The 26153-nt window shown below is 56.0% G+C and overlaps 1 protein-coding gene across 1 annotated transcript; it reads right to left on the bottom strand.

The window, feature by feature from the left end:
• Nucleotides 1-1126: 1126 nt before the first annotated feature.
• On the bottom strand, nt 1127-25851 carry PLEKHN1 (pleckstrin homology domain containing N1). Its single transcript, XM_086476264.1, has 17 exons — nt 25772-25851; nt 23979-24078; nt 17917-18063; nt 17598-17678; nt 16049-16136; nt 12541-12665; nt 10886-11035; nt 10412-10492; nt 6167-6236; nt 5524-5678; nt 4715-4909; nt 4167-4178; nt 3918-4133; nt 3215-3367; nt 2237-2449; nt 1935-1983; nt 1127-1299 (listed from the first exon to the last, which is right to left on the bottom strand). Exons 1-17 carry the CDS (start codon nt 25849-25851, stop codon nt 1127-1129), a joined length of 2088 nt encoding a protein of 695 aa, XP_086332390.1.
• Nucleotides 25852-26153: the final 302 nt, after the last annotated feature.

The raw sequence follows: 26153 nt of genomic DNA, 5'->3' as shown, positions 1-26153 counted from the left end.
ACCTTATATGTGCTAAAGGATCTGGCCTAAGAGGCTGGAAAAGGATAGCCCTGAGACTCTGTCCCCTGTTGTTTGTGTTCTGGTCTTGCTGCTGCTCTGGAAGGGGGAAGAGAGAGGTTGTAGCCCACACTGGCATTGCTCTGATCACTGGAGTGTTATGGCTGTACCGGAGTCGGCTTGCAGCGAATTTCCTTCCTTCCCTCCCTGCCTAGATAGTCATAGGCAGCATTTAGTGTGAGCCCAGTAAGGTGCAGAGGGTTGGAAGGAAAGGATGCAGTCCCCTAAGAGGAATCTAGGGCATCCTTTCCAGGGAAGACCTTGGTAAACACAAGCCAATTGGCACATTTGCTGGCAGCACATTGCTTGATTCCACCTGCCAAGGTGTCAGGCTCATAATATTGCAGGCGGCCCCCGTGGTTTGGAGCCAGCACTGGCAGAAAAGAATTTTTTGCATAAAGTGGAAATAACATCCCATTCTGCCCAGATCTGGACTTTTTTTTCTCCATCTCTTGTCAGATAACGCTGATCTTGCAGGAAGACAATCCTCTGAGCACAGCTGTTGCTGCCAACCTTATATACCATGCATGTCTCATGCATCTTTGCAGACTTCAGAGCAAATAGGAGGAAGGTTTGGCTTAACAGCTATTCTCAGGGATCAGCGGATCCTCAAAGTGACCAGCTTGAGGGCTCTGGTAAAAAGGAAAATGATCAAACTAACCCAGCCACCAGCCAGCCCTTTTCTTTGGCCTTTGAGTGACTGCTCTGTCTGAACACCCAGTCTCTTTTATCTGAGGGAGCCTGACCAGCTTTTTGTCCTTCCTTTTATTTTCAGGGGGGCAATGCTTTTCCCCAGCCAGGGCTCCCCGAGCCGGGGCAGCCACAGCGCACGCTCCTTAGCACAGCACACAGGCTGCTCCATTGGGTCTGCAGAGGCTGTCACCTTTGTGCTTTGCCCCCATCCTCAGATTTAGGGAAGGAGTTTGAACTCTGGACCTGTCAGGACATGGGAACCAGCATTTCTCAGAGCAGCACCCTTCCCTTTGCTTTGTACACCCCAAGGCTCCTCACCCTGGAGGGAAGCCCAGCAAGAAAAGAGCCCGGGGGCTTTTCCTGGGGGGGTCTTTCCTCAGGCCTGGTAAAACTGCTGGCTGGGTGCTGGGGAGGTGTGCAGGGTGCCTGGCTCCTTCGCCTCGGCTTCCCAAAGATTGTCATAGCTGAAGTCGCTCTGGAAGCTCTGGAGCTCGGCATAGTCGTGGTAGGCTGTGGAGTCTGGCAGGTCGTAAGCACCGACGTTCCCATCTGCGGAAAAACAGAGCAAAGCGCTCAGAGAGCTCGCGAGCAGCCCAGCAGCTGCCTTCTCCTTCGTCAGCAGAGAGTACGCACGAGGGTCAGCAAAATCGCAGCCCAGGTGCAAGCAGATCTGGGCAAAGAAGAGAGGAAGTGTGCCGCAGGAGAAACCACAAACCCCAACGCGTGATGGGCGGCCAGAGCCGGCGGGCAGCGAGCGGAAGCCAAGACAACTGCCTCCACCAGACAGAGGCAGGCAAGGGGCAGGGTGACAGACTCGGTCCCACCAGACAGAGGCAGGCAAGGGGCACGGTGACAGACTCGGTCCCACGAGACAGAGGCAGGCAAGGGGCAGGGTGACAGACTCGGTCCCACCAGACAGAGGCAGGCAAGGGGCACGGTGACAGACTCGGTCCCACGAGACAGAGGCAGGCAAGGGGCAGGGTGACAGACTCGGTCCCACGAGACAGAGGCAGGCAAGGGGCAGGGTGACAGACTCGGTCCCACCACGGGGAAGCAGGAGGAAGGGAGGGCACACGTGAGTCCCCGCGCTCTCTCGCAGCCCTGCTTTGAATGACACTTATGGAGATGGACACCGGCGAGGCAGGGTGGGCTGCAGCACCCAAGCAACCTCCCAAGAGTCTCACCTGGTGGCTGCAATGAAGAGCCCAGAGGTTCCTCTCCCAGAGAAGAGACCTGAAGAGAACGAGATGCACTGATAAGGATGACTGAGCACTGCAGTCCTGGTACACCAGGAATCAGCCCTCTATTAGTTCCCCCATCCCTGCTCCCCAAGACATCCCCTGCCACCAAGCAAAGGGCTCAGAGCCCTGCAGTGACCGACCACTCTTCCAGCCTGGAGAAAGGCAGGCTGAGACCCCTGCACCCGCGTGTATTCCCCTGCACCCTGCACAGTGAATCCCTACTAGGATTGCATTCACAAACTCACCTCTTCAAGATAAGAAGCATCCGCAGGAGGCCGCAGCGGGAGCCAGCACGAGGTGCCGGGCATGCTGTAACTGGGAGCTGCAGGCACCTCTCTGCGGGGACTGCTGGGCAGGGGCTGGCAGTTCCTCTTCTGCAGGGAGCGATGCTGGGGTACCGGGACGGCTGGGCACCCGTTTGCCTGTGCTGAACCCGTCTGTCTGTGACACTGCAGGAACTTAACCAAAACAAACTCTAGATTTGATACCTGCCACGGAAAGCTGGGGAACACTGACTAGCTGCCCCCACACCTGTAAGCCAGCCCTGCTACGGACAGACTTAGGCAAACCAAGGTTTTCTGCCTGCCTTGCAACTTCTACTACGCTTCAATCCTGAAGGCCTTAGATGGGAAAAGAAGAATGACTCAATGACCCCCAGAGGTAGTGGCAGTTGGCCAGACGTGGCAGGATGAAACCTACTGGTAGCTCAGGGGGCGAGGAAGGACTGAGAGCAGCCAGGAAGAACTCTCCGAGGGAAGAGAGGACTTCAGCAGTATGGGAGATGCCAGCCACAGGCTCAGAAATAGTCTTTTGCCAAGAGATGCTCAAAACTAGAAACATAGCCTTTAATAGACACTCAGTTATCACAGTTGGAATTTTTGGGGGTGGATAAAGTGGTCTCCATGTCTGACTCATCTCTAGTTTCTGTAGACTGGATCACATCTCAGTCTCTGCCTTTGTTTTGTGGTTTCTGGCTTTTCCTGGGATTGTTGTGACGCTGGCATCCAGTGATAAGACAGGGGAAACCTGTTCCCCTCTGACTCTGTCCCAGCTTGAAAAAATGAGAGAACTATGCTGTGCCCTGCCCCACCCCAAAATGCGGGCCTCCCTTTCCACATCCCCACTCAGCCAGCAGGAAAAGAAATGGCCCGAGGCACGATTTCTGGAGCCAAAAGCCTGTGTGCTGAGTCAGGGCCGTAACCAGCAGCAAAGGCGCAGGGTACCTCTTCCAGGAGGCTGGAGCCTGCCAGGCTGCGAGCGCTGGGGGAGCTGGGCGTATAGGGGTCAGCGTACAAGGGGGAGCGGGGCACGGGAGGCTTCTCCAGGGAGCTGGAAGCTGTCGAGGGCTGACTTCCCACCAAGCTCCATCTGTTCAGCTGGAAGGCAGAATGGAAACAGGAACATGACTCTTCCCTACTTGCGATTCATCCCCAGGAGAGATGGGAGTGGGGAATCCCCCTGCAATTAAAGTCCCAAACTGCTCAGCCTGAGGGATGGCGGGGCTGACTCCCAGCTGTAGCCGTCTGAGCTAACCAGGGGACTTCCCTGGGCGTAAGGCAGATGCACACTCATTGAGGGGAGGGAAACACGGCATCACACACTAAACCCTTCATGGACACATGCTGGAAAGCCCTCAGAAGAAAAGGCTGTGTCCTATGAAGTAATAACACTCCTACTTGCACTGGTGCTCGTGTTGCCTCAGGAATTAGTGCCCAGCATCTCAGGGCTCCGTTTGCCGTGTTTCACCTCACCTCCCGTGGGCCATTTTCAAACAGAAATGGGTTTCACGCCCACTTTAGAGCGCCCGCCAGGACAGCTATCGCTGCAAGCAGCACTGTAAGGAAAATGCGAACCACGCACCAGTTCCTCTGCTGCTCGACCCTTCCCCAGCAGGAGGGCAGCCCCACCGCGCCCCAGCCCCCTTACATCGCTCAGGTCCGGGTGCGGCGGGGGAGCCGCGGGGCGATGCTGCGAGCTGTGCGCGGCGTACGGCTCGTTGTACACCGAGGACAGGAGTTCGCCGTTGGGGTTTTCGGGAATGAGGCTGCAGATGGTCCTCTCCGTGTCCTGGCTGGGCAGCGGCTGGCCGCAAGGCCCGCATTTGCCCTTGGATTTTCTAGCGCTGCCCCCCCTCCGCAGGTCCTGAGCGGGCAGCCCCATGCTTGGCCAGTTGGCCTGTGCCAGGCACTAAAACGAGAAGACAGACCCCGGAGCGGGCTCTCCTCAGACCATCCCCAGATACGCAGACCCACCCGCAGCCGATGCAAGGCTCTCCCCTGCCAGGGCGGCTGCTGCTGCTGCGGGCATCGCCCTGCGCTCGCGCATCGGCACGGTCCTGCAGCCGGGCTCGTGCCCCACGCGTGCACCCGCCCCCCACCCCCCCGGTCATACAAAAGCTGCGTGGGGTCAGAGCAAAGACCTCCACCCACCCACAGGCTTTTACTTGGTGATTTCCCGACCTTTGCACAGTCCCATTTGCCCTTCTGCAGACCAACAGCCCCTAACGCAGAGTGGGGGATGGGGATGGGACTCTCCAGCAGACTTATCCCTTATCAGCAGTGACAAAGCTGGGCCAGGGCAAACACAGGCTCCAGGCATGGATTTGCGCACAGCAAACACTGACCACCGGAGCTCAGCCCATCCAGGCACCCGGAGAGACCGCTCTGCCCCAAGGCAGTGTCTGTCCCCACATGTGTCATAGGCTTTTGGGGGGGCTCACTTACGTGGAGAGGCTGGGAATAGCCAGGGGAGAGGGGGTCTTCGAGCACCCTACTATCAGGCATCAGCACGAAGGACTGTCCATCAGGGAGAGAGCCGCTGTTCTGGGAGAGGTGTGTTAAGGTGGCCACTCTCCCTCCCGACGCCCAGGAGTTCGTACGGCCATCAGAAGTGAGCGACCCTCTCCCGCTGCCGGCAAACTAGATGGGGGAGAAGAACAGCGTATAGAAACAGCCCCCTGCAGGGCCACAGGCACGTCCCTCCCCAGCCCCATCTCCCGCCCGAGCATCGCTGGGCCAGCCCAGCCCAGCCCTCTGTGCCCGCACGCCGGGGCCACACCTGGATGTGGGCTGTGCCGCATGGCAAGCAGCCGCCCGGGGCACGCAGGCTGCCCTGAAGGGCTGAGAGGGCGGCTGAATCCAGCTTGCACGGGCCACAGGGGCAAATTAGGAGGGCTTGCAGCAGGGAGAAGGGTGCTCAGGCCCCCTGACCCCATCCCGGCTGCTGTGCTGGCGGGGTAGGTCTCCCCTTCCTTGCAAGATCTTCTTAACGTCCTTGTGCCAATGCCTCACTGCACAACGCTGTTACAGTCTGTGGCCAGTGGTCCGCTTTTGAAGGAATTTAATATAATATATGCCTAGATAACATAATATAGGGCTTCAAAATAGCTTGCAGGGATCAGAAACTTCATAACAGGGGACCTGAAGCAAAGTCTGCTGTGTCACAAGAGTACTCGCACGTGGCCAGAGACAGGACAGACAGGAGGCCCACGAGACATCTATTGATTACCATGCAAACCCACAACATCTGTTACCTGGCCGGGGTGTGGCAGCTTTGATCCCGAGAAACTCTCTGATCCGGAGAGGGAGGAGTCGGCGTTTCGAAACTGGGCTGTTTTGAGACAGTAGAGCCACTCCTGGTAATCGTCATAGCTGTGGCAGATCACCCGGATCGAATTGATTAGGCGGCCTGCAAAAACGCTGCTGTTACCGGGTTTGATCGACAGTCCGTGTTGCTTCCTTCAGAAACCCACGGGAATCCCCTTGCTCCATCCCTCCCCGCATTCTCACAGGATTTGGAGACCCCGACACCAGTGCAGGGACAAAGGGAAGGCTCTGCCTTCGGTGCTGACCGGGTGCACCCGGCTGAAGGTAGGACAGGGGCAACGACAGCCCAGATCTAAACGAGGGGGAACCTGCGCAGCCGCGCTGTGACAAGCGCACCCCCGGTGCAAGAACTGCTGCTGGCTCACGGCCTCTCCTTGCCAGCAAAGCCCCTGCAGCACAGCCAGGGCACAGACGGTCTGAGATTTCCAAGCAGCTCAGTTCACAGAGCTTGGGTGCCGACAGGAGCGAGCACAGACGGGAAGATGGCCACGGGAGCTCAGCGAAACCAGCCCAACACCTGAGAACTCCGTGGCTGCTGCCAGCACACCCCTCGGCATGCTGGACACGCACCTTCAATTAAAAAGGAGGTTTTCTCGTTCTCTTCAAAAAGCACTTGGATGGCATTGAGCGGCAGCTCACCCTGTTGGAGAGAGAAGCAGGTTTAGGGTCGGACAGCTGAGCACAGCTCACGGCGGAGCAGGGAGGACAACGTGGCTGTTCCTGTCTGCTTGAGGGCTGGAGCCTCTGCAGGCACCTGGCCAGGAAAATGCTGCTTCCACAGGGGCTTTCCCATCAGGGAAGCCAAGAGGCTTTAGGAGCCCGCTGCAAAGTTTCGCCAGCTTAGCTGGGAGCACGAGGAGGGGAGCCCCCAGCGCAGGGCCGGCGGTGAGGACAGGGTGAGGCTGGCAGGAGCCTGGCTGCTCTTCGTGTGGCGTGGGGAGAAGGTGCAGCTCAGCCCTGCTGCTGGCAAGCCCCTCGGGGTCCCCTGTGGGGAAGGGGAGGAGGAAGAGGAAGCTCAGAGCCTAAATCGCCTAGGCCAGCTCTGCAGGAGATGAGAGGCACCCGAGGTGATGTTAATCTAAGGACTCGGTACCTCTATACTCTTGTAGGTGTGGGACACAGATACGTTGGAGAACTCCGTCTCCAGCAGATTGACTCAGCCTTGTCCCTCCCCGCTCACAGCGCTCTCTCCCACCACCAGCCTCATTGCAGGAACGAAGCCTCCGAAGCCAGCGTGGCTGCGCGAGCCATTCCTGCAAGCTCTGTCCTTACAAAGTCCCTCCTGAGATCTCAGCTTGGAAAAACACTCCTTCCCTTCTAGTTCTCTTGTCAACAATTTCCCACAGTTTTAACGGCCGACTTCTCCAGGAAGTTTCGCAAACGGGGTCCTGAATGAGGTTTTCAGTGGCTGGATTGGGACTTGCAGCCTTGCAAACAGGAACCCTCACAATCCATACTCTGCAAAGCCTTACAAAGACAGGGTTGAGCCCTGTAAATGCCAGCTGGTGAAACGTGAGCGCTTGTGCTACACTGCACGGTTGTGAATGCCGCTCCGGTGATCAGAGCGGGGTTTGCCCCTGGCAGGCACTTCATGTATGTTCCCGGTAGCAGGGAGCTGCAGCAGAGAAGCTAAAGCAGCCTGTCCCTGGAGAAAACCGGAGTTAGAAGATACCATGTGCTATTGCTCCTAAGTGCAATAGTAGCTTTGCATGCACATCCACCACTGTCCTCTCTGCCATCACTCCGTGTCCCTTGGCCATCCCCACGTCTGCCACGGGCGTTGGTCTGTGCCAGGCCCAGCTCTCCTGTGAGCTCCGTGGGACGGGCAGGAACAGGACTGCCTGTTCCAGACCTCTGCTGCCTGCTGCCAGATGTCCTTTAAGTGTCCTCGCTGACAGTTTAATACTCCATGATGGGCAAGCTGGCAGAAGGGCCAAGGGTTTGTCAGCACTGAATTAGGATCTAGGTCTCCTCTTTGGGGCTCCACAAGCTGAATTTTCCTTACAGAAATGAAATAAGGACAGTCCTGGGAGAGCAGCTGAAGCAGATTTTGCACAGGAACCAACTCACAGATGAACTCGTTGCTTTACTTCTCATCTCTCTCATTCTCTGAGCAGGTGGAAACGATGTGACATGGTTTCTTTGTTCCTTAAGCCCCTGTTCACCCCACCTGGATGTTACCCTAACCCGCTCTGTGGGCACGGAGCATTAGCCAGGGGCAGCTGGTGGCAATGGCCCTGGGAGCAGCTCCTGGCCAAGGCGGCAAACACAGGGTCTGGGGAGTGCTCAGGAAGCGAAAATCCCACCTCATGCTGCTCTCCTCCATGCCTGGCAGAGGAGGAAGCACAGAAAGCAGGAGCGAAGCCCTGTCATTTCGCCAAAAGTCCTCTCGAAAGGTGCAATCAGTCAGGATCCATTTGTCTAAGTTTACGGGCTGCAAAACAAGGTGTCTGGCAGAAACTCCTCATCACGTCCTCTCACTGCAAAGCTGTCCCAGCTGCCCAGGCTCTGGGGAATGTGGCCGACGTGACAGCTCTGCCACAAGGGAAATGTGGAGCTCAGCTGGGCATCCGTGGTTTGTGCTGGCCGGCTGCCTCTCTGCAACAGCCTGTGGGCACACGCAGGCTTCTGTGGTATTTCTCCTGCACCAAAAGTGATTTATGGGCTGAGCAGCACGGGATGGATGACCTTGGGAGGGAAAGCTCGTGCAATGCTCTGTGACTCGATTTCCCCTGTTGCTGTAGGTGCTGCAAGGCTGCATGCGGAGGGGGACGGTGCCGCCTGCTCCTGCCGCCCCTCAGCTCTCCGGCACGTTCGAGCAAGCCCCCCCTGCCACCGGGGATGACCGCATAGGGCTTCCCCCCGGGTGCCTGGTGCTCCATCCTCCCCTAGGCAACAGCCCCCTGTGCGTGGGAGGGGGCTGAAACGCTTGGGGTGTAGAGCCCACACAGCAGCGTCCCACCAATAACACGCACGTTGGCTGCAGAGAGCCCCTCCAGCCTTCCCCGGGCACGGCGTGAACCTGCCCCCCACCTCAGCAGCTCCCCGTTTCCTAATTTACACCTCGCCCAGGGTCTCTTCCCACCAGCGTTGAGCCAGAGCCTGCTGCTTTGGGTGAGCCCCATCCCAGCAGGCTCAGCCCCTGCCTTCCCCTTCCCTGTCCCACACACAAACTTGGCAGCGGCAGCTCCCGTGGTTTGTACGAAACCGAAGAACAAAAGGGCCGGGCTATTCCTTCGCACACAAATTGTAGGGCTCAGCGTCTGCTCGCCGGGAAGGGAAGTTAATTTGCAGAAGCCCTGGGAGAAGGCTCCTGTGCCCTGACATGCCTGTGGAAAATCAGGTTCCCACCGCAGTGTCACAGGCTGGTGAATCACCTCCTGCCTGCGCTCGGCTCCTGCCATCACCCCAGCGAGCGAGACGCCCAGGGACCAACACTCATGCACCGTGGGAAGGGAACGTTGCGCGGACAGGGCAGACAAATCTGGTTTAACGTTTCAAAAGAGATGAGTTAATCTGAGAGCCCAGCCCAAGGCCCCCTTACGTGGTGCCCTGTTCCCAGGAGCCGCAAACAACGTGTTCCCGAAAACAAGCTCTGACTGAGGTGTGTCACCCAAGCCACCAGCTGCTGGAAAACACCCTCCACTGTTGCACTGGAGGTGGAGGAGAGCTCTGGCTCTGGCGTATGTCCCTCCTGACACCCCTTCCCGTTGCAGGCACAGCCATCTCCTCTGGCCTGCTCTATGCAGGTCGTCCCTTGAATTAAAAGCAGCCTGCGTGGCTGGGGGCCTGATGTGGACATGGTGAAACCACGTGAAGAAGGACCCCAGTGAGTGCACACTGGATTTCGCATGCCCTCCATCTCTGCAGGGTTTCCTTGTCACTGGCTCCTCTCTCAGTGACTAAGGAGGAGGATGCTCCTCTGGAGGAGCAGCTCGGCTGCGCTCCGCCATGTGCCGGTGGTGCTGCACGTGCAGGTTCACAGACAGTTCAGCGCTCTTTCGGGCACATTTGTTCCAGCACGGGAAAACTGGGCCAGAAAGCACAGGGCTGTTTAATACCCATTGCAATGGTGGCTAAGATGGATGTTGGCAAACAAGCTGAAGGGCCATTCAGACTGCAGGCAATGCGAATGCAGCTCCCGGGGCCCACAGTGCCACTGCCCGTCTGTGCTGAGGCTCACAGCGCTGCTCCTACAAGCAAAGACACACCAGGGGACTAGAGAAGCTCATCTCACATCCCCTGGGGCGCTCAGGCCTCCACGTCGTCCTCGTTGGCCCTTCCGCCGACGTGCCCAGACGTTGCTCAGGGCCCTTGGTCCACCAGCAGCAGCCTCTCCTCTCTGCCCGCCAGCCAACTCCCTGCCTTTGCCCTTCCCTACGAGCATCAGCTGTGCTGCCTGGATGCTACCTGCTCCCGACGGAGCCCTGGGAAGCAAAGCCCCCGCAGGGGCACTCTCTGGGGCTGTTCCAGCTCCTGTCTCAAGCAAGCAAGCCAGGCTCTCTGCCAGCGTAACCGCACAGAAACATGCCAGCCTCCCTCCTCCCAGAGACTCAGATTCCTTGCCAGCCAGCTCCTTTCCCCCGGGGCTTTTGTAGGAGGGCAAGGTGTTTCTCATGGGAAGAGAGCTTGCACCATCCCTCTGCCTGCTCACCTGCCAGCTGGCAAGGGCAGCAGCGTGGAGGGAAAGCCCTTGCCAACACAAGGAGCACAAGGGAACCCAGGTGGAGGGGAGCAGCAAGCCAAAGAAGTGCTGCAATAGCCGCTGTGGATGGGCGAGAGAGAGAGCAGGAAGGTGCTCCAAGATGAACTTACCTTAAAACAGAGGCTGTTGTGCTCTTCAGATACGATCACCAGTGTGGATGGGTAAAGCACCAGCAGCCGGTCATGCTGCTCCTTGGAAAGAAAAGAAGAAGAGGGTTCCCCCGTGAACAGCCAGACAGGGCTCAGGGCTGGAGAGGGCTTTACTTTGTCTCTCTGACAGCAGCCTGAGGCAAGGGCTCTGGAAAGAGCCAAACTGCTTCCCTGCAGCTGAGCTCCACGGGAGATTCCTGCCAACTCCAGCTGCCAGCCCTGTCCTGCAAATGCTTATGCACGTGCTGTCCCCACCGCTACGCCACAGGAGCAGTAACAAACCTTTTCCCATTTACGGGGATGTGGGTAAAATGACCCTTCAGGGGCCTGTTGGATTAGCAGCAGCAGGTAGGCAGGAGTCTGCGCTAGTCACTCCATCCATCGCCTTTTCTGAGCTGTGCCGACAGGAGGTTGCTCCCCAGAGATGCATCCTACCTGGAAAGGCAGATGCTGAAGCTTCACTTTGGAAACACAGAGGACATCGCCTAGGGATTCCCGCTGGGTCCCTCTCCACTCCTGGACAGGCATGTTCTGCACGGACCACCGCAGCTCCTCCTTCCCCATGGAGCTCTGCTTCCAGTCGTTCTAGGGACAGGAGCAGAACTGAGAAGCAGGGTAGACATGTCCTCCCCTAAGAGTTTAGCTAGCACACAGCCCATCTCAGGACACTTTTCAAGGGTGGCAGAAGCAGGAAAGTGTAAATAAATCTGTGCAGGAGCCAGTTTTCCAGCTGGGATTGAATAATCACACTTGGTACCTAGTCGTGTGTACATTGTCATCTGTACGTTGCCTTTCAAAGGGATTTTGTAAGTGGGGAGATGGGGACAGGGAGGGAAGGAAAACACCCTGCAGAGACTGGAAGAGAAGACAGATCTCTTGAATCTGGTCTTATTTTCTAGGTCCCGGTGCCAGTCTCCTCCTCCACATGTTTTGTAAACTCCGGATAATTGCACAAGCAGACAACCGTGTGAGAACTCCTCTGAACCAGACCCAAACCTCTGACCCTTCAGAGGCGGTGGTGGTGGCGCTTTTGGGTCACAGGTCTCCCTTTCAGCACACACCCCCTGTCAGCCCCTCTTGCAAAGCCTTTCTTTTTGCACCCTTCCCTCGCACTGCACAGAAGACGAGCCCCGAAATCAGAAGCCGTGCGCACACACGCACGCACGCAGCAGAAACGAGCTGTTGTCAGGCCTCAGCAGGACGGAGCACCTTTGGGCTTGCCATTCAGACTGAAATCCCTCCCTCACCCCGGCATGGGTTGCACAGACCTAGGGCCACATCGACACAACGACGCGGTTCCTCCACAGGCAGAGGAGTTCCCCAACAAGAACGTGTCTGTCAAGCGTGGGTAATTAGTACGTCTGTCCACGGTTATTTTAGTGGTGGTGGAACAACTAAAGGTGAGGTGTATTGCCCAGGGTCAGCTCTAGGCACTGGCATCAGGCGGGTGCCTCGGGCAGCGAGCAGCCACGGTCACACAGAAGCCCTTGCCACGCTGCTGCGCTGGCCCAGGCCAGTGCTCTGGCACGGCTGGTGGTGGAGTGGGGTTCAGTTGGGATCAACGCATGCGAAGGGCTGAATTACGGACCGTGCACGGCCCCGGGAGCTGCTGAAATTGGTACAAGTGGCACAAAAAAACCCCTGTGCACCATGCCAGAGGGGCAGCGCCCTGACTGGTCTTGCGAAGCACTCAAGCAGCTGGCCTGGAAAAAAGGGGGTTAGGCCAGGAGTTAACCCCACATCTCCTTCCAATGTTTTGAAAGAGCAGCAAGCACAGCAAGGAGCATTTGGAAGTGGACCCAGAGCCCCTCTCCCTTTCCATCCCCAGCCTTCTGCTCAAGCTCTCCAGCCCGGAGGAGGCACCCAGAGCCCCATGGGGCACTCAGGATGCTGGAAGAGGAAGGTGTTAGGGGAGTGCTTAGAAAAGTGGTGAAAATGGCTGAGAGAGGCTGGCTGCAGAGATTGTCCCCCCCGCCACTGAACGCAGCAGGAGCAGCGCAGCCTCCACCCAAGTGGCCCAGCTTCCCTGGTCGTTCGGTCCTGAGCCCACAAGGAAACGGCTGCGCACCTCACCGTCCCGAGACACTAACCTGAGAGAGGAAGGGCAAGCCGAGGCTTCCTCCATTTAGCTGGATCTGCTTCTCCAGGTGATAAAGCCACTGCTTCAGCTCTGACTCAGTAGGGCAGAACACGATAAGGGGATTCAGCAGAGGACCTAGGTATGCCAGGCACAAGATGAGCTGAGCAGATAAGGGCACCAATTACAACATCAACACGTAATCAGCTGGCCAGAGCTGTTATGCTCGGCACATCACACCATGGGATGCCTGGGAGCACGTTGAATGACAGCATTCCTTCCCGCCACAACCTTGAGCCTCACACCGGGCTGCTGGGGAGCTCCCCGGCAGGGACTGCTCCGGCACCTTCTCACTGCCTGCTCAGGCAGCCACATCTAGCTCCGACCAGCAGTCCCTCCTCAGTCCAAAACCAGGCCGAGAACAAAAATCAAAGGCAGTACAAAAGTCAAGCTTGAAATCAACAGATTTCAGCGTTAAAAGCCCCCGACAGTTTGTGAAAAGCATCTCTGCGGGCAGAGACTATCACAACATGCTGCTGCAGACAGCCTAACTCAATGCAAATGGTGAGTTTGTCTATTAAATAACTATTTCTATTAACTTATTTCCTAGTTTCACTTTGGCACTCAGCATGTAGAACACCGGTAGCTTCCTGACACTGTTTATTTATTGCTTCACCAAATATAGCCTGTGCCAGACAAGCTGAAGCTGCTCTCAGACTCCTCTTGAAGGGAGGAACAGCCCTATATCTTGTGGATTTTAATGTTTCCAGCTATCATTCACTGAGTAGCACGAGCAGAAAAATCTCACACACCCTCTGCTACTCACTACAGACATAACCTGGTGACGTTAATAATCATTGCTGGCAGGCTGCAGAATGTATGTTATGATTAATAATTTACCAATGATCTCATACGAAACCATACTTGGTGCATGCTCAGTAAGATCTGGCTTTGCGGGACTTGGAAGTATTCAGATAAGCCAGTGCACTGGATAAGCGTGATACTTTGCCCTTCTGTGGAGCCTTTCATCCCATAATTCCTGCATTATTTATGAACAACAGTCAATTAAGACTTTGAAACACCTCTGTCTGTCAGGAAACGCACTCAGATAAAGCAGAGGTGGGGAAACTAAGGCAGAGACTCCCTGAGTGCCTTTCCATAGGTCACTGTTTAGATCCATGACAGTAATTAGGTGTCAAGCATTACCGGGCACCCAAGTGTCTATGTACCACCGTGGCTCTGGAATTCTCTTGCCTCGGTTTCCCTGTCTTTACAACGGAGATAAAGTGATTCCCTACTTTACAGAGATGCTAGGAGGGCATAAAGGTGCTAGCATCATCTGGATATTCTGGCAGCTCTGAACACTTCTCTGGGCATCCATTTATACAAACAGCAGGAGTTCTGCTGGCAGGGCATGACCCTTAGCATGGCACCGCTTGCTCTGCCACCTCCTCTAAGGCCAGCCTTCCAGACGTATCCTGAGGGTTGTTCGCGTTGCCACATCTAAACAGGGCCCCAAAGGAAGAGAAAACGAGAAAAGAAATCCCTGCCTAAGCCGGAAGCATGAGACATGCCTGAAGCTCGTGTGAAGCAGAGCTTGAAAGGCTGCTGCTCATTCAGTTCCTGCCATCTCCCTGGGCCCCAAGGGCACGTTTGTGGCAGCGCCGTGACACAGCGGTGCTGAGCAACCTGTGCCAGCCCTCGTGCTCTTTTCTTCTGCCCCTGTCCTTCCTCTTTTCTCTGTGAAGGCTTCCAGAGGAACATCGGAAGCGAGAAAGCCCCTTCCCGAAGCAGCGGCGGTTTACTCCCACCCAGGGAGATGTCGACTGCCACCAAGTCTCTCAGTCTGGAGACACTAAAAAGCTGCATCGTTTGCGGGTGAGGCAGAGGTAACTCAAGGTGCTCAACAGCTTCGTTCGCACCACAGGCTGTGCGAGAGGGGCCGCACAGCCGAGGCGGTGGCCAGCCGCCCCCCACGGCTCTGTGCCACCGCACCAGGGCACGGCTCCGCACGCTGCCGCGCGGCGTTCACGCACTCCACCTCCACACTTCCAAAGACCGTGCCAGCGCCTTCTGCTGTACTGAACTACCCTAGAAAATGCAGTTCATGGGGAACTGCTGATTTCACAAGAGAATGGATGTGTGCCTTTTGTGTCTCAGAGTCATGAGACTAAACACTTCCACCCTGACCCTGTGTGGGGCCACGCACAAGGCTCTTACCCCCTCCGTGCCTTGATTTCTCCCCCTCTAGCAGAAGAATAAAATTGCTCCACTGATCTCCCAGCAATCCCAAATATCTCCACTTCCCTGGTTTCTTTGTGTCACTGCTTCCTGATACATACAGCATCTCTGAGAGAAAGGCTTTGGTTTGTTCCTTCCCTAAGCAGGACGCAAACCCAACAAAGCTTGAGGCAATTTTCCACCCAGCCACACTCCTGCATGTTTTAATACAGGCAGAACAAGTCCATCCACCCCAGTGCAGACGCCCCTGACAGGTTACGCCTGGGAGAAGTTTCCCTTCATTTTACAGACTCCCAAGAAGGGTTGGAAAGCTCTGCCGAGTACAGTGTACCAAGACCACAACTCAGCAGTCCTTAAAATTAAAATGGGTCTTTTGTACCAGCTCCTTTTTATAATTTATATTTTTTTTTTTGTTTGAGTGGCCATTGTATAACTTTCTCTCTAACAGAGGACACCAGAGTACGTAGACAGGGGGCCCAGGACACAAATGAGTTTTCTTGGCTCTGTATCATTACTGGGTTATCTACTCGCTTCTGTGTGCTTCATGCTTTAACTGCTACTCTTGGGGGCTTGTGATGGCTGTAATTCAGCAATAACTAAGCCCAAAGAAGCCTCCAGCCGAGCTGCAGACAGGTCGTCACCCCAGAAAAACTTACGTAAAGCAAGACCACTCAGAGAAAAGTTTAAAAAGCTTGTGGAGGCAGGAGCGCTGGTGAGATAAGAGTTGGTGAAGTGACACTGGGGCCTGGTAGCACCAGCCTGGCATTATTGGTAGCAGCAACTCACCTCTGGGCACCGTTGCCCACCCCGTGCGCCCGAGCCGTGCCGTACATCAGCACGCACAGCGCTGGGCACGTGCCTGCTCGGAGTCGCTCCCTGCCCTCGGGGGTTATATGATGATGAGAGGTGGGTGAAGGAGTTTTATTCCAGTCCTTCGTTCAAATGTGGTGCACAGAGAGCAAATGACTGGGCAGAGGTGGGAACTGTCACCCTGTGTCCTGAGTACTAACCAGCTGGAGCACAGGATGATCCTTCCTCCGCACCCCCTAACCTGTCCCTTCCCTGCCTGCTGCCCTGGGCATCTCTGTCCAGGCATTTAGGAGCAGGGAAGCCTTGGAGGGAAAGATGCAAACGCTGGGAGGAAGAGCTTCAGCTCTCTGCAACCTCTTTCCACAACGTGGTTCTTCTCTGGGACTAGGTCAGAGCGGGACAAAGAGCAGAGACGGTCGTGATTCATCCACCCGCCGTTCTCTGCTCAGAGCAAACAAAGAGGCACCAACCTGCAATGCGGAAAGCGTGATCCTCCTGCCCAGTGCTCTTCCCGTGCTCAATTTCACACACGTTCAGCTCTTTCAAAGGCAGCAGTCCCTGCATAAGAAGAATGCACCGTTATTTTGGGGGAGCAGCCCGGCAGGCAGGCTCTGCGATCAGTGCCCCTTTGTCGTAGGAGAGTGAAGTCCAGACTCGGCCCCAGCGGGTTGCTGTTGCTCCCAGTGGAGCTGGGCTGCAAAATGGTGCTCTGAGGGGAAACATTTGGGACGTCGATCCAGCGCGTTCCCCAGAGGAAGCAGGTTCAGCAGCTCCCCGGGCTCCGTGGGGCCAGTACTACAGCCACCCTCTGCCATGCTGGCAAAAACGCTTTCTTTGCATTCCAAGCCTTTCAGTTTTAAGAGAAACCTCAGCAAAACAACGCTGGTTTAACACAAGCAAGCCAGAAGTTGGAAATGACCAGAAAACAAAACTGAGCTGTCTGGTTTCTATACTCCAGTTCTTCAGGGTGCCACTATAACGGAGCACAGGAATAGATGACAAGTTTGTGCTCCCTGTCTTGTGCTTTCTAAACAAGGACTGTAAAAGATGCTAATTGCTGTAACATCTAGGGCCCAGTACCGGCACATTAATTCCTTTTTAATACCTCTAGAATTAACAAACTGAGGAGCTGTTTATAAAGTAGATGGGAGATTTTGTAAGACTGTTTGTGTTCTGACACGTGTCTTTTCAGCTGAAGGCTGGCTTGCTGGATGACTTGAGAAATTGTATTGGCATACTGCAAGAACCTCAAGTCACCAAGAAGACAACAAATCATTTCTAAAAGGGACGAATTTTACGAACATCTACGAATCAGCCATGCTCAGTTTCAGTCGCTCATGTAGAGGGAGAGTGCATTCAGGGCTTCCTCTTTGTTCGGTTGTGATTTTTTGGGCTGCATGTGCAAAATAGCCTATTGTTTGTAATCCACCAGCATCATCGGGTTAAAAGACTGACGAGGGTTTGCCAGGCTAGCTCCCCAAGGCTGCCCTCAGTTTTTTTTCATTCCACCCTCTCCCACATGCCTGTTTCTCTGCCCTGCAGACAAACTTCCCCTTGGCTCAGAATCCAGGGCCAAGTCCCCCACTGGCATTGAGGTCAGTGGATTTTGAGCAATAGGAGCTCTGACCCCTGCCAAGGCACAGCTCTCTGTGCTTGGTGCTCTACACAAAGGTAAGTCCAGACAGCCTGAACGTCTCTCGTCCCTGGTGCTGCCTGCCAGCCCTGCACAAGCCCCTGTCCCAGTCTCTATGGGGTCCTTTATCTCTGCCCACAGGCAAGGCCAAGGACCCAGGTGAAGCTGAGGGTGTCTGGGTACAGTCCTTGGGAAGAAATGCTCTCTTTCCACAGGAGCTTGGCATCCATGGGAAGGGACTTGCTGAGATCACCTAGAGGAGGCCAGTGACAGCCCCAGGAGCAGAGCCCCCAGCCCCATCCTGTCCCATCTGCCCAGTGCCCCCAGCTTGGCCATACTGCCTGACTCCCCAGTGCTTGCCCCAGCGTGTCCAGGAGATGCCCTACCTGGTAGGTGAGTCCGTTGGAGCCCATAGACTGGAAGTACAGGTAGGACTGGAACAGCTCCAAGAAGCAATCATTCACCTCCTGCAGAAAAGACACGTTTTGGGGCCAGCAATCGCTTATCCAAGGGCCACCACCACCTCTGCTGGTGGATCTGCTGCCAGCCCAGCAGCTGAGCCCAGAAGCATGGCCCAGGTCCCCATTGGGATGAGAGCTGGTGGATGCCGGCCGGTACCCATGCACCATGTGGCAGCAGAAGTCCCTGGGCCACACAGTAGCCCAAGGCAATTCTCTTTCCCCACAAAGAGGTGCCGTAGCTCACCTGGCAGTGCTGGAACTTAAACTTGACTTTGGAGTAATAGATCATTTTGCCCAGATTCCTGACAACCGTTTTCCTTCGTCCCTTCTTGAACAGGCTGGGGAACCTCTGGTCCAAGTTTTCTTTCTGGTTTTCCTGGTTCTGAATATTCTGTACCAAGGATTCAGGAAAAACAAATCAGAGCTGGTGGGAGATGGGGGTCTGATGTCTGAAAGAGACATTCCCAGAACATCTTCCCAGAAGGGCTTCCTCAGAAAGGCGCCCTGGGCAGGCGCCCGGGCTGGGCTGTTTGTTGTTGGGTCTCCATGCCAGCATGGAGCTGGGGTTCGGTTACTGCTGGGAGGCTGTCCTCCCTAGGCAGGGGAAGAGACTGACCTAAAGGCAGGTTTTCTGGATTGGGAAAGAGGGGGTGCAAAGCACATCCTACATTTAGGGTCTTCCAACTCCACAGACGACCTCCTGCCATCCTAATCAAATTCACTGGAACAAGGATCGATTAAGGCTAAGCAAACATAGTCTGCCTTCCACCGGGGTTAGTGGAAAGGTTTTCTTCACTCTAGTTCCACCTAGATTCCTCAGCTCTCCCATATATGTGCTCAGATCCCTCGGTTTCTCTAGGTGGAGCGTGCTGTTTCAGGTGCCCAGACAGTTCTGAGGCAAGAGTCCCACAGCCATAAAAGCAGCTGCAAGGCACTGAGTCGTGAAGCTGCTCATTGTCAGTGCAAAAAGCTAAGTAGTGAAGCCAGCAAGCACTGCGGGAGAGCAAGGGCTGACCTGAGAGGAGGACAGCACTCAGGGCTGGGGGGTTCCCTTGTTTCCTGCATTCTGGTTATATGGAAACTCTTCCCTCTGTGCACGGGAGCAAACCCACACCCCTATGGCACTTCTCACAGCCCGGGGCTGCTGCTGCACTGTCTGGATACTGCGTAAATCCCAGGGGTGTAAAGCTCTCCTGGCAGCTTCTCTGGGAAGAACACTTTTATTTCTGGGGGTTGGGTGATTTCCGTGAGGAGAAGGGAAGGGCTGTATCCCAGCGAGGCCATTGATTCCCCACAGGTCTACACCCCACTGGCATGCCTGAGTCTTAAAAGTCAGCTTTGTCAGACACATCACTAACTCTGGGTACTCATCCCCAAGCACAAGAGAAAGGTAGGCAGGAGACAGAAGGTTTGCCCTGCTGCTCGGTCACCGGGCTGCGAGGCCACCTTGGTGGGACCCCACTCTGAGCACTGCTGGGTGCCTTTCCTGGGGTCACCTCCAGCGAGGGCATGGCCATACTGGAGCCGGGAGACAAGGTGTAGTGGTGGCACGTGGCTCCCCGGGGCTCACACGCTTCTGTCCGAACAGATTTTCCAGGAATGAGCAGGGAGAGGGCTGCCGGGGCTCCGCAGGGTCCGAGGGACAGCCTGTCGCCCCGTGCGGCCAGCAGCCCGACCCGTCTGCCCGCGTGTGCCCGCTCCCCGCACGCCGTGCCAAGGAGACAGCTGCGTAAGCCCCGTGATAAATGGAGAGCCAGCAGAGCTAACCAGATCTGTCCTGCTGGGGCCTCCGTGAGTCACCCCTCCGGCATGAGATCAACCCCTCTCCTAACCACGGCGGGGACATCGGCAGAGCTCAGGCCAGAGGGGAGCTGGTGAACCAGTAGCCGGAACCAAATGCTGTCGGGACCCTTTCACCTGCAAAGCTTGGGGTTCCTTCCAGGGCCTCACTGGATTTAGGTAACTCTCTTTAGAACACAAGTTAACCCCTTCTCTGCTCAAAGTCTCCCTCCAGCTTTTCCAACCGGCTCCACGCAGTACCCATGAACACGTAGCCAGGTCCTCCCCTGGAGGTGGGAACCTGCTGCTGCCAATTAATGGTCTCACTGAGAGGCAATTAAGCGTAGGAAAACATTACATTTGTGCTACAAGCCACTGTCAGAACAAAGAGCAACTGATCACCTGACAGCTGTGGCAGCAATATCAAAACACCGCTTGGATAAGGGCAGCAACAGGGAGTGGGGAGAGGATAAAGTCATGAAATTACGGACACAGCAATAACCAGCCATGCCAGCTACCGGCTGCGTGGGTGATGATGCTGCCTGGAACACGGCAGCACAATTCCCCAGTAATAAGTAAGGCTCCAAGAAGTAAAAGCAACCTGAGAGCTGGGAAGCCAGCAGCAGTTTTGGCAAAGAGCTCAGCCAGCTCACAGGGATCCTCCCAGGGTCAGGAGGGAAAGGGAGAGCTTCCACTGCCACTGTTCACGTGGCAAGGAACAAATTAAATGGAATACCTCTCCCAAACAAGGATCTAGCAACGCCAGCTTGGAAGGGTTTGCAGCAAGACGGGAAGAGAGCTGGATCTGGTGGCTAAGCATGGGGCATCTCCAAGAGCACGGACAAAAGGGGATCACGTCGCTGAAATCTCCCGTCTCCCTTTCAGCTGCAGGCTCCCACGCAGCAGGCCCCGTCCACCCGTGCCACACCGGTCTTTCAAGCCCCAGAAGTCTTATCATTCACAACCAGGCATTGTGGTTTTGCAGGAAGAAGTGGGATTGTTCAGGTCTTTGTTGGTTTTGTTGTTTGGTTTTTTTTTTTCCCCACCAGGCAGGTCTCTCCTGGTTTTTTTCTGCCAATTTTATGTCCTTCACTGGAGTGCCACTGTTAAACCCCAAATGAATACAACATTGACACGTGTGCGAGGAGAACTGCCCTCACGGCTAGCAGGATTGCCACAGCTAGATTTCCACAGGTTCCTGCCCACATCCCAAGAGAGCAGCAGCAGGGAGCTGGACATCATTGAATCCAACACCGCCTGCCTGTGCTGCACCAGGGGTGCAGCGATGCCCACCTCCTCCCTGCTGCTTTTCATTCTAACGCTCTCCAAGATGGTCCCAGCCGCAATTCCCGTGTTCCGTGCCGCAGAGCTGGAGCTCAGGGAAGAGCCATGAACTCAGCCTGCCCACGGGGCAGGGTCAGACCCCAGTTCCCAGGCAGCGTGCAGGCAACGGCACGGCCGGGCGGGCTGGCGGGTGGCATGGGCAGACAGAGCAGCCACAGCTGCCACCTCCAATTCTGTGGGGTTTTTTCCTATGAGGCCACTTACACTGGGTGGCACAGAGGTGGCATCAGGCACCATCCTGCCCTGGCCACAGAGGGAGCCTGGGGGACTGGGCACGACCTCATCTGTTTCATCCAGCTGCAGTTTCTACAGTTTCTTTGTCCCCAACTTGGAGCGGTGGGCTGATGAGCGCTGGCTCAGGCTCTCTCACTCCAAACAAAACCCCTTTGTAAGGTGGATGGTGCTTCCCATAAACTCCTGATCATCTCCTTGGGTACAGCGGCAATTTCCCAGGATGCAGAGGAATTGCCTAAACCCAAGCTCTGGAGAAAACAGCTCCTGCTGAATCTCAGATGTCTTTGGGCTCAGACCTTCGAGTGTGTCCCTGCCCTCTCTGAGACAGGTTTATAGCTGCCAGCATGGCCTGCGTCTGGCTATCGCCCCAAAAGAGGCACTGGGAACCCCACGATATCCTGTGAGGTTCAGGAATGAGAGCTGTCACAGCCTCCACCACGAGCATCACTTATCTCCCCGGGCCCATGCACCCCCCCGAAACCATGGGGATGCCTCAGCGTGCAGCCAAAACGAAAGGGAACTCGCATTTATCGTCCCTCTGAAATCCTCCCCAGCCAGCTGTTCACTCCCCTGGCTGGGCTGGGCTGGTGGCAGGCACTCTCCTCCCCCAGCCCCATCCTGATGAGCCGTGTTTCCGTTAGCTCAGCCATCCCGCTGGGTTTGAGGCAGTGCAGATCCCTGGAAACCTGGTTTCTCTCAGGGTTTGGCGAAGCAGCGGGTCTCTGGCAGTGCAAGTGCCCTGACATGTTCTCTCGCTCTCTCCCTCTGTCTCGGATGCCTCATCCTACAGGTAGAGCAGGTTAATAATTAACCTGCCTCAGCCCCTGCAGACCCCTGTGACTCCCAGCTGAATCACTAACCCTGGCAGCAGGAAGAGCTCAGCCTTGTAAGGCTGATGCCCCGGGGCTCCGAAAGCTGCTATTTAATGATAAAAGAAGCAAATGAGAAGCACCACTCTTCTCACACATCCTCCCCCTTCACTTTTGCTTAAGCTTCGCAGAAGCTCTAAACTGGGAAGTGTGGGAAGCAGGACAGAAGGCTGGTGGGAGCGAAAGGCGCTGGCTTTGTGTGCCAGCTGCCCCTAGCAGGGTCCAGAGGGTGCCTGGTTTTCAGGGATGTCACTTGCCCCAGTCCCAAACTGCCTGCCATGGCCAGAGGTTTGGCCACCCCATCTCCTCTGAGATTCCATCAGAAGAGCCCGGTGGTGATGGCTCCTCTCTAATCTGGCCCCGCAGTAGCTGGTCACCTCCTGCTGTCGGAGGTGTTTCTCCTGAGAAGACGGGAGTGGGAAAGGGACTAAGCCAAGGCTTTCTCCAGGCCACACAAGAAGCTTGTGGCTGAGCAGGGAGTTTGAATCCTGTCTGCCCCAGGCGAGGGTAACATCTAAACAACCGCTCCACCCTCCTTCCTTCCCTGAAGAGATCTCACACTCTTTTGAGCTCCCGAACAAATAATCTCTCAGTGACCTTTGTTTTGTCGGCTTGCAGGATTCATTTTCCAGGATCTGCTAACATGACAGCTCTCCCTGCTTCCCCAAGGGAACTATCCAGGAGCTATCCGGGACGTGGTCCCACCAAGGGCTGCCCAATCCTTTGGGATGGCGGCTGAGTCCTACAGGGAACCATGCCCGTGCCACGTGCCCATCACTCTCATTCCCAAATAACGGGCAGGACCGTGAAGCAGTCCCAGTTCTGCTGTGCTTCCCACCCGTACAGTTCGGGACACGTTCCCCACGAGAGAGGAACTCACCCATGGCCACCTCACAAGCTGGGAGTAGGATCCGAGTCCTGCTCCCTCGTCAGGCTCGCACGAGGAAAAGCAAAGGTGTTTTGGGCCGGAAAGGGCCAACCTGGGAGCAGCTGAATGGAAAGGGACTGCGGGGTCCCTGCTTGTGAGGAGCAGCCGCTTGAATCTCTGCGGCAGCCCAAAGTACATGAGCAGGGCTGCTCAGAAGTGGGTCCTGCAACACACCAAGCCTTTGACAAGCGCCTCATCACCAGCCAAATGCACCTAGCCAGCAGCTCGAAACCCAAGAGATAATGTCCTGCTGCTGACCTCTGAAATTATGGAAAAGTCATAAAATCATGGAATGGCTTGGGAATTGATAAAGGAAGCAAAGACCAAAAGGAGATGTGTATGACCAGCAAAACTAAAGGGATATTCACAGAAGAAATGCTTTAAAAGGAGGCAAACCAAAGATTCCTAGTCTGTCTAGCTGTGAGCTTCTGCCTCAGTTTCCCCTTCCCCCATATCCACATAGCCTATTTGCCATGCAGCGGGGGGGGGATGCACGCACAGTACAGCGCCGAAACCCTGGCCCACCCAAAGGGACTGAGCAAACGTCCTGGGGTTCATCGTTTCACCTCTGCTTTCCCTGAGCAGTGCTGGGAAATGGGCCACATGGCCACAAGGCTGGTACGTGCCTGAGACAGACCTGCCCTTCCTGATTACCTTCCCAAGGCTTATTGCTAATACGCTGCCTGCTCCGTCTCATTCCAGCGTGGGAATGAATCATCCTACCTTTGAATGCTCGCTCGAATTTTCCCTTCCTTCGCAGGCTACCCAGAAACAAAAGAACCAACAGCAAAGGGGTGTGTGAGATATTCCCGCCATGCTGCCTGCTTGGCTCTCAGCACAACCTTCCCACCCCGTCACATGTTTCGGCCGATGGCAGGTCCCCTCAACACCTACGTGGGGGCCCTGGGAGCAGCTAGCTCTGGTGCTGGGAAGGGCACAAGGCTCGTCCCTTCCTGGGCTGCAGGTGTGACCTCCATCTCCTTGAGACAGACCTGCTGCTACCCCCAGTGCCAGACCCACCGTCCCTCTTAGGCACAGCGCTGTCCTTGGGGTTGGCGGGAATAATCTCTGGGTTGGTGGGAATAATCTCTGGGTTGGTGGGAATAACCTCTGGGAGCAGCGGGGAGGGGGGGTGGATGTGTTTGTACTTGCCTTTCCTGGAATATACTGCAGGATTTTGTCTGTGGTCGTCTCTCTCTCCTGCCCTCCTTCTATACCAAAAAAGCTGGGCAGTTTTTTCTTGCCATTTTGTCTAGAGAGGGGAGAAAAAAAAACCAAAACACACATGCAAACGCAGATCTAGGCTGATGCATAGTGAATCCTGCCCAGAAAGAAGGAAGCCAGAAAGCTAAGTAAGCAATTTGTCACGGGCTTTCTAAACATCCCGGCCCAGCAAAGGGCTGATAAACAGCCTGGGAGAATTGTAATAGGCTTTGTGCTGCACTTGTTGGGGTTTCTTTGCTTTTTTACATGCTTTTGCATAACCAAACGATCGGCTAGGCTCATCTGTGTCTCCACATCAGCGGAGGAACCAGATGTTCCATTGCAAAACACAAAGACCAAATCCAGTCCTGACAACTATTCCACAGCCCCTGCAGTGGAGATGCATATGTACACGTGCACCAACATATATTCACAAAGAGGTTTTATTTCTATCTTTGTGGTTTTCCTCTCTCTTTCCTTCCACTCCCAGCAAAGCCCCCAGTTTCTCCTTGCACGCACACCATTAACGAGCAGTTACCAATGCTGTTTAAGAAGCACTGGGACTGCTTTGTTGGAACTTCCCAGCAGTTGCTCTCTCTTTCAACCAGATTGCAGCGTTTAGTTCAGCAGAAACCAGGCTTATCTCCACAGAGAGCCATGAGCGTGGGAAGCCGGGAGTCGGTGGGGACGGGAGGTGCTCTGGGGCTTGGCTGCTCCACCGCAGCTCCCTGATGTCAGCGCTCCAGGCTCCAAATTCCCCAACTGATCCCCTCTCTTTCACCCCACAGTAGCTCCACAGACTCCTACAGGTTCTCTCCCAATTTATGGCAGCACAGGGGACCGAGGAGACAGTTCCAGTGTCTCCTCGAGGAGAAACCCCTCAGCCTAGCAGAGTTCACGGGGTTTGCCTCAAAGCCCAGCACATACACTTGAACCCAACATAGACGGGGTCGGCATGTTCACGAGGAATCACCCTGGTTCCCAACAGAGCTCCTTTCCAGCCCAGAGTGCTCAGGATGGGGAGGGCTCTGCTTCATGTGTGCGTAGATCCCGGCAGCAGCACCGGGACCACACCGATAGGAGAAAGGCAGCACGCCGGGAAACTTGCTCCGCGCTCCCTGACAGGCTCTATTTTGGGACAGCCGTCCATCGCTGTGGTACCTGAGCGCTGCCCTGGCCAGCCCAGCCCCAAAGTCCCCAGAGGATTTCAGGGACATTTTCTGTTGTGTCTTCCTTCAGGGTTACAAACGCTGGGATGGGCAGAGCGTTGGGATTTGGGGCTTTCCCTCTAAAGGCAGAGGAGGGCGAATGTTGTTTTTTCACAACTCCAGGCATCGTGTACAGAAAAAATTGCAAGCGAAAACAAGGAGCGTCAGGCATCCTGTGCCTTGCCCTGCCCGTCCCGCAGAGGGGAAGTTTTAATTTTCAGAGTGAAATGAAAGAAATCACGTTTCTCCCGGGGGCAGCGTCCCTGGGATACTCCACCGGCAGAGCCCTAGAATTCCTTCCCAGGCGCTTGTGGCGAGCTGATGGCGTTTGGCACTGCCCAGCACGCTGCGAAACCGTGCAAAAACCCGATTCTGCTGAGCTCGTACATAACTGCTGGGTTTCCCGAGCGGGGCTCAGCCGCCAGCCCGGTTCTGCGTGGTGCATCGCACGGGAGAAAGCCGGCGGGGAAAGCCAGCACCGCTGGAAAAGCAGCCCAAAGTGGGAAAAAAAACCCCAAACCCAAGGGTACTTACTCTTTTTTCAGCGAAGGCTTCCTTCGGAAAGAACCTCGGAGCGTCCCAGGGGCCTGAGGAACACAAGTTATGTTCCCCATGCCGGCAGCGACCGGAGGCGCCCGGGAGCGGCGCGGAGAGCCCGGGAGGTCCGTGGGTGCCGCCGGGGCAGCCGCTCCCCTTTCCGCCCGCCGGGACCCGCGTGGGTGCGGGTGCGGGTGCGGGTGTGGGCTCTGCCCCGCTCTCCGCCGGGTTTCCCCGCTCCTGCCCCGGCCCCTCTCCCCCCGCCCCGCTCGGGGCTGGCAGCGGCGGCACGGGGAGGGGCGAGCCAGGTGAGCGGCAGCAGCAGGCAGGGCAGGCAGGGCAGGCAGCAGGCAGGCAGGGAGCAGGGCAGGCAGGGAAG

The sequence above is a fragment of the Leptosomus discolor genome, chromosome 20, assembly GCF_034619465.1.
Source record: "Leptosomus discolor isolate bLepDis1 chromosome 20, bLepDis1.hap2, whole genome shotgun sequence".
Classification (NCBI taxonomy): Eukaryota; Metazoa; Chordata; class Aves; order Leptosomiformes; family Leptosomidae; genus Leptosomus; species Leptosomus discolor.
Note: the sequence above shows the minus strand (reverse complement) of the source record. Positions and strands in the feature narration are given on the sequence as shown.